Source organism: Saccopteryx bilineata, chromosome X (genome assembly GCF_036850765.1).
Source record: "Saccopteryx bilineata isolate mSacBil1 chromosome X, mSacBil1_pri_phased_curated, whole genome shotgun sequence".
NCBI lineage: Eukaryota > Metazoa > Chordata > Mammalia > Chiroptera > Emballonuridae > Saccopteryx > Saccopteryx bilineata.
This window is the reverse complement of record NC_089502.1, coordinates 135,943,054-135,959,543: the sequence shown is the minus strand read 5'-3', so window position 1 is coordinate 135,959,543 and position 16,490 is coordinate 135,943,054. Positions and strand designations below refer to the sequence as shown.

Sequence of the window (16,490 nt, the reverse complement as noted above, 5' to 3'; positions counted from 1 at the left end):
ACAGGCAGTGTGGTATGGAGGGTGGGGAAAAAATTTTAAGCCACTGACCAGATCATTAGCCTGATAAATGTCCATCTTGAACTTAAACTTAACTGTTTTTTTAAACTTACCTTATTACTACTTAGGATTCAAAAATTCCAGCTGTACATTGCCACAGCCCATTGGCCTGTTTTCAGAGAATAAATAGCAATGTGTTGGAGGCTCTTTAAGTCTACAGCTATCTTTTTTAGCAGATTAGCAACTTAATTTGATGGTTGTTGTTTCCTTGTTCTTAAATAAATACTCTTTTAGTGTGTAACATTCCCATCTGTAGTTAATAGAGAAGGTCCTTAACTAAGCTTTGACTCGCTTATGAGACAGTAGTTGGCAAAATCAGCCTGTTGGGTGAGTGTGCTAGCACCTCCAGTTCATAGGGAGGGGACTGAGGGGGTCCAGTTCATTTGGAATACCTTTGATTACTAGGAGTAATCGGAGTTGCGCAGTCAGAAAGAGTAGAAAAGTCAAGTGGATCAGGTTTTAAAAGCGGCATTTATTGACTGAAAATAAATGTGTAGGTAAGCTCTCAGTAGCATGGAATCCATATTTTTAATGAAGTATATGAAGATTCCTTATATCTGCCATTTATCTTGTGTGTGCTTTTAACAACTACCACATTCAAACGGAGGTTAGTTTTTACCATTTTATGGAAAATAAAACTTTAGAATTTTTTCTTCAGCAGCTCTCTATAGTTTAACAAGCTTTTGGAAAGAGATCAAAACACACTACAATGTTGTACACTGAACATTTATTACAACTAATTGGCGATGTGGTAAGACAATGCACATGTGGCCTGAATATTGGTCACAATCACAACAAAGCTTAATCCAGCGCAGCAGATACAAATGAAAGTGTAAACCGTGAAGGCATGTTTATATATGGAGTACGTATAAAAGTGACACTGAGACAGCTTTTAAAAATCTAGGGCCCGCTAATGCCACTTTACCTCATTCAGCTCTCACGTTTATATGAAAGTGGTATGTTCTTTTAAGACTTCGCAGAACTAGACAATGCGTGGAAGAGCAGGAAGCCTTCCTAAAGTTCGCAGTACTTCTCCATGGAGGGAAAAGGGGGTGAGCAAAGTAAACTTGGCTGCAACAAGCACCCCAGGAGGAACATTAGTGCTTTAAATGACTTAGTTAACACTTTGTGAACAGAGTAACCTTTTTCTGGAGGATACTGTTATGAAGAATTCCAGGTAAGTCAACATTTCCATTTTATTTGGGGGCATCAAAAACAACCCAACTAAGTGACTAAATGCTTATGACCGCAAAAAAATTCATCTTATAAGTCAAATGTTCCTTGGCCTTAAAAATAACATGCTCACTATTATGAAACAGTTGGTCTCTGTTCTTCACTCTAGGTTTGGAATGCCAAACAAATAATTTTTAGTGTAAAACAACAGAATTCCAATTTAGTCATATGTATTCCCTTTGTTTTCAGGTATGTAGTTTCCAATAAGGGTCTTTGGTATAATTTTTTTTTAAGTTTCAACATAAAGTTAATGTCAATTCCCTTTATCTCATATATACTGAAGTGCACTGGTCTTTGGTTACATAAGTTTCCTTTGCCAAAGACAGTAATAAATGTATATTGCCTGATTGCTGTTTTCATAGATAAAATCAAATTAAGAGAAACAGACCTATAAACCTTAAAATAACCAGGTACCTTTCTTTTTCTGTATCACTGTAATTCATATTTAAGTTTCTAAGTTATCAATTAACCAAATTTCCCTTTAAAAAAATTGGTGTAGGCCTGAATGAAGCAGCTTAGCAAAACAATACTGACAAGACGTCATCTTACACCATTAGCTAACATGGACATGAAGACAGTGACCATCTACAGTGTGTGAAATGCCACAAGAAGTCATCAGGGGAGAAGAGTTATGTCAGTCCAATCTCTTCAAGAACACTACGTGGGGTTTCGGCTTCCTGTGGAGGGAAAATGTGAGACTCTGGTAAGCAGATCTGGGGTGGCTTGAGACTGAAACTGACACAGGATGTGCAAGCAGTCAGTGGGATGGGCGTGTCTACTGGAGCCAGTGGTTATTTAGGGCTTTGTACCCCAGACATGGGAAGCCACAGGATCTTTTCAGCATGCATTAAAAATCTATTGACTACCGACCAATATGCTGGACACTTGCTGTAACACAAAACCAGTCAAATCTACTGGCAATCCAAGAAATCATTGCTACCAAATTATCTATTTACAGGAAAGGTAAGTTATCTTAGTGTTAAAATTCCAAACCTCCCCTAAATAAAAAGCAGAGAAAACCCCACATTCTCCTGATTCTTCACATAATTTTGGTCTCCCTGCTTTTGGGGGGGGGGCAGATCAAATGTGTTCATAGAAGTGTCTTCCTTTCTGAGCTTCTACTTAGTTTTTGATTACACTGTTCCCAGCATTATGGCTCCTGAAAGTCACCTCCCCAGACCTCCTCAGGGTAGCCAATGGCTTCGCTGGAGGCGAAGTACATAAAGAATGCTCTGGGATAGAAGACATTTTTGTCCTATGTAACGACCAATACTCATTTTTAGACATCAAAGGAAGACAAAGCAGGCATATCTAGAAAAAACATTTAAAAATTTTCCAAAGTGGCTGATTTTGCCCTTCACAGAATAAAGAACCAAGTAGATCAAATTTCAGGTACTGCTAGCAACAGTTTTATAATTAAAAGGCTTAATATTATATTTTAATGGAGGAAAACAATTTTTAGTATCCAATAATAAATTAACTTACTTTTGCATCCTAATTGTGGTACAGCACAAAACAAGGAAAAAATATATTAAACCATAAATCCATACATTAAATTCTATGTAAAGCACTACATGGAATAATCTTAAATAAATTAACACTTAAATTCTGTGGCCTGCTTCCTCATTGGGAAAATAAGGATCATAGTACTTACCTTCAGGTGTAGAGATTAAGGAAGATAAGGCTTAGTGCCTGATTTACTTAAGAGTGCTCAAAAGCTGCTAGCTGAGAGCATTCCACAGTTGAAATCTCAATGAAGGTACTTAGCGGTTAGTAGTAAAAGTAGCACTAGAAACCAGTGGTCCTCAACCCCCGGGCTGGGACTGGGACCGGTCCACAGAGGAAGAATAAATAACTTACATTATTTCCGTTTTATTTATATTTAAGTCTAAACGATGTTTTATTTTTAAAAAATTACATCCGTCTAAGACTCACTCTTGACACTTGTCTCGGTCACGTGATACATTTATCTGTCCCACCCTAAAGGCTGGTCCCTGAAAATATTTTCTGACATTAAACCGGTCCATGGCCCAAAAAAGGTTGGGGACCACTGCTATAAACCAACTCTCTGTAAGGTTCTGATGACATATAGTATGTTCGGGTAAAAATCAGCTTTGGTGAAAAAGGTTTTCTTATGCAGTATTCTTGCACCCCAAAATTGAGCCTCAACCTAACCAGACTACAGATCTAAATATATTTAGAAGAAAACAAACATTGCCACAAGATTTCAATCAGCCAAATACAGAATGAAGGGAATTTTATAGCATAGGTGATGCAGTTAACAAAAAAGGCAAAGGGGAGAGTTGTTGAAAATGAGGCTAAAGACATGTCAGCTGGATCCAGTGTGTACCTTGTTTGGAATCTGGTTCTAACAAACCAATGATAAAAATACCTTTTTCAGATTACCAGACTGACCCAGTACCTGCTGTGCTGAGGCAAGCTGTTTTTCAGACAGTTAGGAAATATTGGAGGAAGAAGATACTGGGAATTACTGTCAATCTTATGGGGTGTGGTACTCAGGGACACATACTTTAGTTTTAAAGATGAAATGTTGTCTAGGGCTTGCTCTAAAATACTGAGACAGAATGGGGTGGTGGCAGCTGATGAAATAAATGTAATCAGAGCATGGAGCTGATGGTTATCGAAGCTGAGTGATGTGTACGTGACGGTTCCTAGTACTATTCTGTTTGCATGTTTTCATGATGTAATTTTTAGAAAGTCTAATGGAAATATGATGTAATGCTCCCAAGAGTGATATAAGCCAGTCTTTTATTTTAATGTCTAGCCTTAAACTCTAAGTATTCTGAATCACATAGTAAAATAATTTAAAAATAGTAATTTTCATTTATTAGTTTTTAAATTGTCATACAACCCTCAATGTTAAAAGGTTGTCTATATTTAATTCTATACAATGAAGTCTTCACTTACCCTTGTAAAATCTCCCCTATCCTACTACGCCCTGGAGCTGGTCATATTTCCCCTACGTGCTCACTGCCTGCAATCTTATACGTATAGCATTTCTCAGCAAGAAGCATGTTGCTTTATCAAATATGCATTGTTGAAAATATTTGTCCTTTTTAAAAGGCATAGTTCCATAGAATTATTTACACATTTTATTCCTTTGAGATTTGTACAAATAGTACATTAGAGGTTTTTAAATTGTGTTTATAATATAAAATGTAATTTTCACATGTTCATAGTGAAACTGTAGCTCAAAATTACCTAGCAAAACTATTACTGAAGAGTCGAATTCATAAAAACATAGAAAGTGGAATGGTGGTTACCAAGCACCGTGGGGAAAGATGGAAACGGAGTTGTTTTCAATGGGTACACAATTTTAGTTTGCGAGATGAAAATTTCTGGAGATCTATCACAACAATGAATATGCGTAACTACTGAACTGTACACTTAAATAGTGAAGCTGGGAAATTCTGTTATGTGTTTTTTTATCACAATTTTAAAAATTTTTTAATTAGCTGGAAAAACTAAAATGTAAAATATATTATCAAAAGGGATGGAGAAGAAAAAAAGTCATTCACATGAGACAAAGTACATGCAATGTTTTTATTTTAGACATGCAAGGAAAGCTATTTCAGAATCTACTAACTTAAAGCAAGCAGCTGTATACAGGTAACAAAAGAAGCAACATCTTGTTACAGCTCAGCACACACCATCCAGAGCCAACAGGCATGAGACAATGCATATTTATGCAGCATTAAAACCAGATAAATAATATATTGCAGAACAAGGGGAAGGATGGAGGGGAAATGGACATGAAAGAACAACGTTTCCCAATGCTTTTAATGTGGAATGCTGCAGTTCGGTGGCCAGCCACCCAGGTGCTATGGTGAGAACTGATCTGCATGCCTGCCTAGACACGTTTTCCTAGGTCTTCTTTCAGTGGGAAAGCACTGGGCATCTTCGGGATTTACTGTTTAATGATAGCTTAACTCAGCCTGTGAACTCTCAAGGTATAAACAAGGACTTATTTGGTACTTTCCTTTTATAATAAATTATGTTGCAGGTTTTATTAAAAGTATACACAATAATCAATATTAAAGGTTTTAATATTCAGAAATATAAAACCATAGTTAACAAAGCATTAAGTATTTAAACTGAACATTCAACCTTGACTATATGAACTCCATATTAATACTTTGATATTGCAGATGAGATTTACTGACATAGCTTTCTGATACTTCTTAAAGGGATTGTTTGATATTATCATATAGCAAAATATGATTCAGAAGTGTGGCATTACAAATTTCTTAAAAACTGAATGTTTTACCTTAAATAATGTAATAGTACAGATTTTAATTTCTTTGTTTTTCTGAATACACTTTTATGTGATACATTCAAACACATTAGTTGATACAGACTATCATATAGTCACACTAAATATAGTTTTTTATTAACATTTGAAGACCAAACCACACTATATATTATGGCACTGCTTATTTAGACCTAGCATTTCAGCTGTATTTTCTTTGGTAAACATTGTAACGATTGCTAGGTTTTCCTCTTACAAAGTAAATCATAGATGGTTCACAAATGACATGGATATGTTTAAGATGAAATATTACTAAAACATTCATAGGTCATATTATTTCTAGAAGAAATTAAACCAGCTGCAAGCAGGAATAAGCTTTATCAAGATCACATGTAGCATGAAAATCAAACAGAAAAGAAGACTAAGAACAGGAAAACAATAACAACTGTAAAGGTATTGGTTCTGAAATGTTCTATTATTATAAGATGGTCACCAAGCTGAGGATATTTTCTTTCATAAGTGTATCAGCTCTCTATTTCCTCTTTGAGAGTCTGCAGCCACGTGGAGTAGTCACTTAGTATACTGGGACATTAAAATATTCATGACGTGGCTACAAAAGAAATGCATATGTTCTTACACACAGTATACAAACTGACAGACACAGAGGTTTAGTGCACAGTAAAGAAAACTTAATTGAAAGTGCAATTTTTGTTTTTGCTCTTTGGTTTATGATTGAATATTTTAATTTCTAAACAATGCCTAGGAGTTCAGATTCACCTTTTATTAACTTTACTGTGTGTGTGTATATATATATATATATATATATATATATATATATATATATATTCAAAATGACGCATATCCTACAGAACCCTAACATTAAGCCATGTGGTCAATGCTGAGGTAACTGGAAATTCAAGTAGAATACTCCCTCCTGCCAGTATGTTCAAATTCACCAGGATTTTATTACGTTAAGTCAAACAATTTAATCCCTTAATGAAAATCATCACATCCTAAGATGACTGTAAACTCTGACAGATCCTAAAGGAAAAGCTTTCCCAAGAAAAAGTGGGAAAGTAGTCACCCATCTGGTATTTTAAGTAGTAACGGAGGTTTTTAATGGGTCACTGGCTTAAAACAAAACCACCCAAAGACCATGCCTTTGAGACTAAGGCTATATTTACTTTTTAAATAACTCTAAAGATCTCTCCAAACACATTTGTTAAATGTCTATGCCTAAAAATGTATCTAAAAAGGTGTTTCTCGCATCAGTAAGGTAACCTGAGTTGAGGTTTTAAACTGACCTGCAAGTGTCTGGAGATAGATTTCCTGGGACTCCAAGAACCCCCTGAAACTAGAGGCAAAACCATGGGCAGATTTTCCTGAGAAGAGGATCAAGGCCCGCCCATCAGACTCCTTGGGGTTAGACCCCCACCAAAAGGCCAGTGAATCAAAAAACAGTGTAACACTGCTGTTTGAATGCTTCAAAGGTATCCTCATTTTAATATTTATTCGACTTGGCACTCTGAAATATTAGGCTACAAAGTCATGTAAACTGTTCCATAACAGATCCCTTATAAAATAACCATTAAAAATAAAACTGAAAAGAGCCAGTTAAAATCTAATCCTCAAATAATTCCTAAACAATTTCAAGAGATCACTGCCTTTTCCCCCTACTCAGAACAGAATGAAGCATCAAGTTAAATAATATTAACAAATCAAGCCTGACCAGGCGGTGGCGCAGTGGATAGAGCTCGGACTGGGATGTGGAGGACCCAGGTTCAAGCCTCCGAGTCCCTCAGCTTGAGCGAGGGCTCATCTGGTTTGAGCAAGGCTCACCAGCTTGAGTCCAAGGTCACTGGCTCGAGCGAGGAGTCGCTTGGTCTGCTATAGCCCCCTTGTCAAGGCACATATGAGAAATCAATCAATGATAAACTAAGGAGCCGCAACGAAGAATTGATGTTTCTCATCTCCCTTCCTGTCTGTCCCTATCTGTCCCTCTCTCTGACTCTGCCACAAAAAAATAATAATAAAAGTTTATTTTTTTAAAAAATAACAAATCAAGCCCCCAAATGCTTCATTTTCTTCTAAAAACTCATCTTCCCAGGGGAATTCTATATCTGTATCCATGGCATTAGTGAGTCACAGTTAATACTTTTTGCCAGTGAAACTTTCACTGTTCTCTGTGCAAAAAAAAATAAACAATGAATCATTGTGAGAACAAAATTCTCTAATATCAGTTAAATGAAATACTTGGTCTTGTCCCTTGGGATTTATTGTAACTAGATGTCTTAGATCGAACTTGATAAACTTAGAATTACAAACTGAATTATATATTCTACTACATTTTGATGCATGTCAGTATCCAGCACGTAGTATTCTAGTATGCTTTCTCATACCCCATGAAACTCTTCCTGTGATACATATTCATTGTTATCTGGAGAGACCAAGAAAAGTTTAAGCCTGTCACCTAAAATTTCACCTAAAGGCCAATTCTTGGAGTATTTATATAGCTTTTAATCTTTGTTTTCTTTCTTAATCTTATACCATGGAGAGGTTATGACCATAAAAAGAAACGTAGTTTCCTAAATAGGGCTGAGTGCACAGGTCATTCCTCCCCAGATGAGTTACTGTGCTACGAAAGGGAACCAATACCTCTATAGGGACATGTCTATGGACCTTTCACTACCTTTAGGAAACGGTTGCTGTTAAACCTAACTGCTTTTCAGTCAATAGCCCAGACTATTGTACTTAAACAAGAGATTAGCATCCATCATTGTGAAGAATAGTCTTCACAGAGAAAAAACCCTGTTTATTGGAAGAACATCCTTTGAGAAAAGAAACCCTAAAAGGTAAATGTATTATTTTACCACTTTTAAGTTGCTTTAACATATTTTAAACAATTTCCCAGTGTAGACTTCTAGGGTCTGAAAATGTGCTATAAACAAATGCTTTAATGACCACAACATTTAAAGCTGATTTTATTATTTATTTTTTTTAATTTTTATTTATTTTTTTTTTCTGAAGCTGGAAACGGGGAGAGACAGTCAGACAGACTCCCGCATGCGCCCGACCAGGATCCACCCGGCATGCCCACCAGGGGCGAAGCTCTGCCCACCAGGGGGCGATGCTCTGCCCCTCTGGGGCGTCGCTCTGCCGCGACCAGAGCCACTCTAGCACCTGGGGCAGAGGCCAAGGAGCCATGCCCAGCGCCTGGGCCATCTTTGCTCCAATGGAGCCTTGGCTGCAGGAGGGGAAGAGAGAGACAGAGAGGAAGAAGGGGAGGGGGTGGAGAAGCAAATGGGCGCTTCTCCTATGTGCCCTGGCCGGGAATCGAACCCGGGTCCCCCGCACGCCAGGCCGACGCTCTACCGCTGAGCCAACCGGCCAGGGCCTAAAGCTGATTTTAAACTAAATGATAGATATGCCATAATTAACCACAGATTAAACACTACTGCAGTACTCTGGGCCCTTGTACCACCAGTACTGCTTAGAAGTGATGGGATAGTACATAGTGTTTAGAATGGGGAGGGTGAGAGTAAACTGTCAGAACATACAGGGCTGTGCAGAACTAGACTTACCACCTTCCACTACCCAGCAAACCGCGTTTCCTACTACACTAAAATGTCAGTCATGCAGATTATGTGGGACTGTAGGCCAGAATGAAAATACAAAACATTTTAATCCAGTTGTACTGCACAAACACAAATCACAAGCTGCCTTTAGTAGATTCTTGGAGACCTACTTTTTGAATCAAGATTAGGCATTTAGTGCTTTCGATCTCAAATGGGCCTTCAAGCCCGGGCAATCCTCTTGCTCATCATGGTTTGCTCCCCATTAAGTCTATTCCAAACCTTCAACATTTCTTCAAGCTTTCTAACTCTTTCCTTCCTCCTCAGTTCCCAGCAGTTCTCCACTAGCTGCTGGAGCCTCTCAAAGCCAAGAAAAGGACAACTCTGAATTCCACTCACCCAACTCATGAGAACAATTTACAGCTTTACTACATTATCCCCTCAAGAGAGGAAGAAAAACTTGTCTTGTCCAAGACCAACGCTTGATTCCACCCTCTCCCAATATACTTTTTCCTTTATTCTACTGGTTTCCATTGCTATCTGCATTAGCTCCTTCTCCTTAGTATATTTATGTTCAACTTTCTTTCATACTAAGAATAATCTTTTTTCTCACTCTACAGAAAGGACCAGATGTAGTGGGAAGTACAGAATAACAAACAGTGAGGGGAATTAAGTCACACCCGTTCTCAAAATCAGCCATGTTCCTTAAAAAAGGCAAACCCATTACTTTAAACATTCCCAAGCATCACCATACAAGGCAGATGACGCAGTGACGCAAGCTGGGAAAACTGCAGTGAAAACTGGTAAGCCGGCAATTATCTAAAGGCTTAAGTCTTGTTGAAATGAGATTGCTTGAGTAGACCAAAATTGAAAACCTACTTTTGATTTTCTCTTTCTAGTAACACAATGTAGTCAAAGAGAAAATAATTTACATTTAGTGAAAAATAAGTTAATTTGAAAATACAGCTCCACTCTACTTTTTCTTGCAAAAGGGCTTCATTTATTCCCTGCATTAAAAGGTAGTATGCTGTCCTTCATGTTCTAGAATTCAGTGGTCCTTTGATTACCCCTCACTAAATTCTGTGGCAAAATGACCCTCAACTCTGGAGCCCTATTCCCTGTGCCGAAGACCGAAGGGCCAAAGGGCCAGAGTATCCAAACGCACTCAGATCTATTTTTAAGTAATGAATAAAAAGAACTGAAAGCAATTTATAAGTACCTTTGATAGGCTCACAGGGCTAATGGTGAGTGTTATTTTACAACCGATTGTGAGGCATTAGGAAAGTCAAGCGGTATTTTTTTTTACATGGAAGTTAGTAATGAGTGGTAAGACCCATAACTGCTCCAGGTGGCGTCGAAGACGTTAAAGAGCACACAAGTGCTTCCTTTATGTGTCGAAACTGTCTTTGTAGCAAATTCTACTCTTAGGTTCTACCTAACAGAGAAACACAATGCATATTCTTCCATTCACACAGCATTTTAAATTAAAAACTGGTTAACAGGTTCGTATGGGCATACTATAATTTTCTTAACCTATTTCCCATTGATGGTTGTTTGGGAATGTTCCAGTGGTTTAACCCTGTACTGCCCATGTGTCTCAGTGCGTTTGGACATTTATAAACCGGTGTATTTGTGCATTTCTGTAGAATAAAATTCCTTGGTGTGTAACATGGCTCAAAAGGTGTACACATTCAACCATTAAAACTATCCCCAAACCAACCCTGCAAACTGGAGTACAAGTTTAAGGAAGTGCTCACAAGCAGCAAACCAGAGGCTCTCTCTCACTTCTGCCAATCCAAGAGGAAACCAAAAATAGGTCTAACTGGTATTTAATTTATACTCTTAGTAAAAGGACCCATTTGTTTCTTTCATCTATGAATGACATTATCTACCGCTGTTTTTTTTCTACTGTGCTGTTCATCTATTTCTATTACATTTGTCTTAAAATAATGATGGGGATAACTTAACTCATCTCTGTAAACACTGCTCTAAAATCTGGTGGTGAAAAGTATCTTTCTCCAGCAGGTAACTGTACTTTTAAAATAAAAAAAAGCAGAACACTTAGCAATATAACTTTACTTATAAAGAAAGTTTTATGCATATTTTGGGTAATAGTATATTTGCCTTGATCTTCCATTTGGATCATAATTTGACATGCCCTGAATTTAATCAGGATTTTCCAAACAAAAGAGTTCTTGTAATTACTGAATTTCAAATACTCAAATTCTAAATATCTTTACAGAGTAAATTCTTTAAGGCTAATTGGGTACTGGAAAAAACAGACAAAAAAAGTCTATAAGCAATAAACGTCTATATGTAAATTCTGACCATTTATACTATTCCTTCTTTAAGAAATTATCAAATCCATAAGATGGATGGGGAAATGAGCACAAAATTCAGAAGTGTTCTGCCTAGAGGATATATTCAATTGTTTCCAGGTAAAAACTCAATTACCTTAATAGACGTCAACAGGTTTGGTGGCAGTTGAGGAAATTAAATGATATAATGACATCCCACAAGCTTTGCTGTGTGTTATGTGTTGAAGTCAACCACAGATTATCTCCCCAGGCACTGGTTATTGAGTAAAAGTAATTTTTTTGTGAACCACACAGGTGATTTTTCTAGAAATCTATGTGTTCTTAAGAGTATCCTCCTTTTATAACATTTAGTTTTTTCTCCCCCCTTCCTATCCTTTGGTTCATTTCCATCTAGTCATTTATACTCTGGACTATACACAGGCTGGGACAAAAGGAGGTTTACAATTCTGAGTATGCGAGTTTATTATCTTTTTCTTTTAACTTAACTTAAGGATTTCAGTGAGAGCAGGGAGAGAATGAGAGAGACAGGAACACTGAGCTGCTCCTGTCTGTGCCCTGACCGGGGATTGAACCGGCGACCTCTGCACTTCAGAATGACGCTCTACCAACCGAGCTATCCGGCCAGGGCAAGTTTATTTCTGTATTATTATTTATTAACTACTGTATTTTCCATACAAACAACTGTAAACCTACCTTTGCCCCACTGTGTATTATACTGAAAAGATGTAGCAGTCTTTAATGTGAATGCAATCTATAAATGGAATCTTTATTTAATCCATGGTGTTAAATTAAACCAGGATTTCTCAACCTTAGCAGTACTGACACTTGAGGCTGTACTAGGTGCCAGCAGCACCCCATCGCCAGTTGTAACTATCAAAATTGTGTCCAGATATTGCCCATTGTCCTCTGAGGCGGCACAATGGCCCCGCCACTCCAACTGAGAATTACTGAGTTAATCTAATGGTCTCTGGTTGGTGAATAACATTATGTTCTATTGTGCTTACCTGTATTTGTTAATTTTCCTATAATAGGAATTTTTTAAAAAGGCAATAGAGGAAGCAATAGAAGAAAATAAAAAAGAATGTGTCAGTAGAGGAGAAATGAACTCAAACCCTAAAATTTTTCAGAAAGTGCTTTTTAAAGAAAAAGATCACCAGCAGCTAGTAATATGCTCTTTTGCAGTCCCCAATCCTAGGACTCATGCAATCACTTTAGTAAATCAGGATCCGCACTGAAAGAAGGAATAGAATAGAATAGATTTAAAAACAAGAAATAAGTATGTTGTTTAACGAGTTATTTTCAGTTTATCTGATGTAACTATTGTGACATAAAATGTATTTATTACTGTGGGTTCTTGTTAAATACTTTTGAAAATCAGATTTGCAGTTACTAAATTTTTTAAGTTGTTCCAATTTTTCAGTAATTACAAAGCACACAGTAGCAAGAGTTGGCTCAAAATTAAAGTCAAACAGCAGGGAGGAAGGAATCCTCAAAATTCTGAAAAGCAGAAAAATAAAGAGAGCTCAAAGAGCACATAAGCATACAGCCAAGTGATTACAGCCCGAAAACCAGTGACCAAGGACACTGGCCAAACTGTGTCTTATTAAATGTAAAGTGATAGGCAAGGTTTGTTCTCCATTCTGTTTTTCCTGTCTTTGTCCTGTATTTTCCATTTCAAGCATTAATGTAACCAAACGTCACTTATCCAGAATTTGTTCTAGCAGACTCCAATCAAGTTTATCTATACAAAAATTAAAATGTGCTGGCGCAAAAGACTACAGCCTGGTTAACTGGTAACCCAATTTAAAAGAAAAAGGTTTAGGCTTAAAGGTTTTAACATAAACAATGGTAATTGCAAAGGAGTTATAGGACGTTGTCTATCTAAGAGGATTTATTTACATCAAAATGCTTTTTCCTATTAAATGATATTGTATATATTTGAAAGCATCTGTTTTAAAATGATGTAAGTTTTTTGAGTTTGACTAGCATGCCCAAACAGTCTTAGTTAATAAGATTTTAATTAAAACCCCCAAAACTTCATATTAAAAGACATTATTAAATAGTTCAAGTATTTATTAAAATATTAAACTTCAAATATTTTTTAAAGAAATCACTGTTTTTCCCTAAGATTCTTACCTTTCCATTTTTTATGCAGTCCAACAAATCACTACTTCCACAAAGATACTGCACAGTACTAAGATATATCATGCAGCCCCAGTTATGCGAGAAATCAGTTTTAGCAGCACTAATTTTCCATAGAGCACCACTTTCTAGATGAGGGAAATTAACAGCTGCAAACCCAGTAAATCTACTCAAAGTTGGTCATCTCAAAGTAGAAGCAAATTCATGAGTGTAATGCTTGCTTTTGATACTTCACTTATTTTCATTTTTCAGATTGCTTTAGTGAGATACCAACAGCGAACAAAGCTCAAAAGGAAACCCCCACAAATTTCAAAATGATGCTGTTAGTATACAAAAGAAAGGTGGACACATCTCAAAAGGCACTGATCAACAGCATCATGCATCTACCACTGAGAGTTAAAGCCCAATGCCCAGTAGTTAACTATCTGATCTTCATGGATCAAGCAAGGACTTGGTATCATCTCCCGTGCAGCAGTCTTGGCATAACACTCCATTTTACCCATGCCACCAAAACGGTACATTTAGTAGTTACCGATAAATAAGTTGGGGGTTCAAAGGGACTAAAGTCTTAGACTGCACTTTATCATAACATATCCTCAGACAAACCTCCCCATTCTTCATTCTGGCTCTATAAAATTAAGGAGCAGAGAAAAAAACCGTTAAATGCCTTACTTTACAAAGAAAATGCACTCTATACTTCTTTTGTTATTATATGTATGTTTATAAAATAAATCCAACTGTCCCACTCCCCTTCCTACCCCCTCAAAGTGTCTAGCTTAAAGCAGGTAATTGGTGTGAGGGCAGGCGGGAAGGAGCGCCAAGTACGGCCAAGAATATCAGTGTAGTAATCTCAGGATGGCGCACTTTAATTGTTTAAGAATCAAATTAAGTATAAGTGGCATGTTAAGAAAATATGTTTTAAATTCCAACAAACAGTAAAAATTGAATAATGGACATATTTTTCTAGGTTTTACCCCCAAATCTAATTATACATTCATACAACTGAATACCAAAAGGAATAAGCAGAGTTCAGTCTAGAAATGTCAAAACTAAAACCATTGTTTACCAAGTAATTAAGTAAAATAAAAAGTAGATCTTTATTACTTAATCACAGTGTCTTATATATTTTTTTACTTCTTTACTGATTTTAGAGAGAGAGGAGAGGAGAGAGACAGACAGGAAAACTGATCCGTTCCTGTGTGCGCCCTGACCTAGGATCGAACCAGCAACCTTTGTGTTTCAGGACAACGCTTTAACCAAGCTATCTCAGGGCCAATGTCTAATATTTTAGTGATTATTATTTGAGTACACATTTATGTTAAGTTCTCATTACTAACTATATTATGCTAATAGAAAATCTACTTTATCTACTACTGTTTGCCTCTAAAAATGAAGGACTACCTAAAAAAATGGACTACCTAAAAAAACTATAGGATGTTTACACAAATTGGGTAAAAGGGAAACTTTAAAAAAATTGTTCTAAAGAAAACAAACATTCTTAAAGATAGAAATGCATATTTCACAAATTAAAAAAGGACTAAAATCAAAATCATTTTTTGATTTGCATATATCTTTAAGCCACCAGATATTTTCATTATAAATTCAGTCATCTTTGGTGACTAGAAATCATTAATTCAAGGAAAAAGCCTGATACCAAATAGGAAAATTACAATACAGTCGACCCTTGAACAATAATACACAGTGGGTGGTGGTGTTGGGGCCACCAACACCATGCAGTTGAAAATCCAAGTATAATTTTGACTTCCTAAAAACTTAAGTTTTCCTTCAGTATCCTCAGGGGATTGGTTCCAAGGTCTCTGGTGGATAACAAAATCCAAAAATAGTCACGTCCCCTATATAAAATGGTGAAGATCAGTGCATACAGTTGGCTCTGCACCCGTGGACTCTCAATGGAGGGCCAGACACAGTACAGGTATTTATCAGAAAAAAGTGCATATAAGTGGACCTACATAGTTCAAACCCATGTTGTTCAGGGCAGCTGTACATGAAATACTAGGTTAAAAATCAATTAATTAGGACTTTTACAAATTTAAGGCTATATTTAGATAAGTGTCTTTATAGCTATATTAAAATGTAACCAAAGTCACTTTATGACATGGACTAAGTGAATACTGTAACTCCAAATTACAAGACCAAAAAAGCTACTATAGGTCTAAGTATTTTAATAAGTGCAACAAGAAATGATTTGAAATATAAGGATTTTAATCTATAAAATTCCAACTGTTGATAATTTGGAAAATGAAAATGTCCAGTCCAAAAAGTAAAAGACAGCACCAGCCTAGGAAATCTACTCTGTTCAATACAGAGAAACCTCCAGGAGAATAATGAATTGTTTTACTATATTACTGAGAAACACAGACGTTGGTGTCTAAAACAGAACATTTAAAATATACATCTCAAGACGCTACAAGAATGAGGTTGGGGGGACGACAGGAGTGCAGTGACTAGATTTCACAGCTCTGGAGTCTAGCAGACCTGGGTTTGGGGTCCCGTCTTTGCCTAGGACCAGTCACTGGACCCTCGCTGAGCCTCTACTTCGTCTGTTACAAAGGTTCTCATGACACTCTCGGGGCATCCCGAGGCTTAGCATGAGATGCCTCAGATCTAATTGCTCAATAAGCATTAGCCATCATAGTTCTCTTTTGTTGTCCTGGTGTCCAGACAAAAACTTTTTACTAGCTTGTGGAATGCTTTTTTCTCATCTTATTCCACCATCTATTAGACGAACAAAATATTCAAATATTCTTCCAGAGATGTAAACATATATTGTATATCAACATAGAAATGAATCTGTTTTAGGAAACCAGCGTCCTGTCACCCCTAGGTTCCTATGACAGTATGTTGGTGAGTAACCCGAATAACAGATGAACCTGTTAA

At 36.8% G+C, this 16,490-nt stretch overlaps 1 protein-coding gene across 3 annotated transcripts in view; it reads right to left on the bottom strand.

Annotated features, from left to right (window-relative positions):
• Nucleotides 1-509: 509 nt before the first annotated feature.
• AP1S2 (adaptor related protein complex 1 subunit sigma 2) overlaps nucleotides 510-16,490 on the bottom strand; it is a 33,882-nt gene continuing 17,901 nt past the window's right edge. The window contains exons 5-6 of one of the 3 annotated variants that reach the window (XR_010727833.1): nucleotides 14,125-14,220; nucleotides 510-1,967 (exon numbers count right to left, since the gene is read on the bottom strand). Coding sequence is in view for 2 of the 3 variants with exons in the window: in XM_066249450.1 (XP_066105547.1) it covers nucleotides 1,920-1,967 (48 nt within the window). In the remaining variant the exon portion in view is untranslated. Of the gene's footprint in view, nucleotides 1,968-4,856; nucleotides 6,171-14,124; nucleotides 14,221-16,490 lie in introns of those variants that run through there. The other 2 variants (XM_066249450.1, XM_066249451.1) reach the window with 2 other exon arrangements.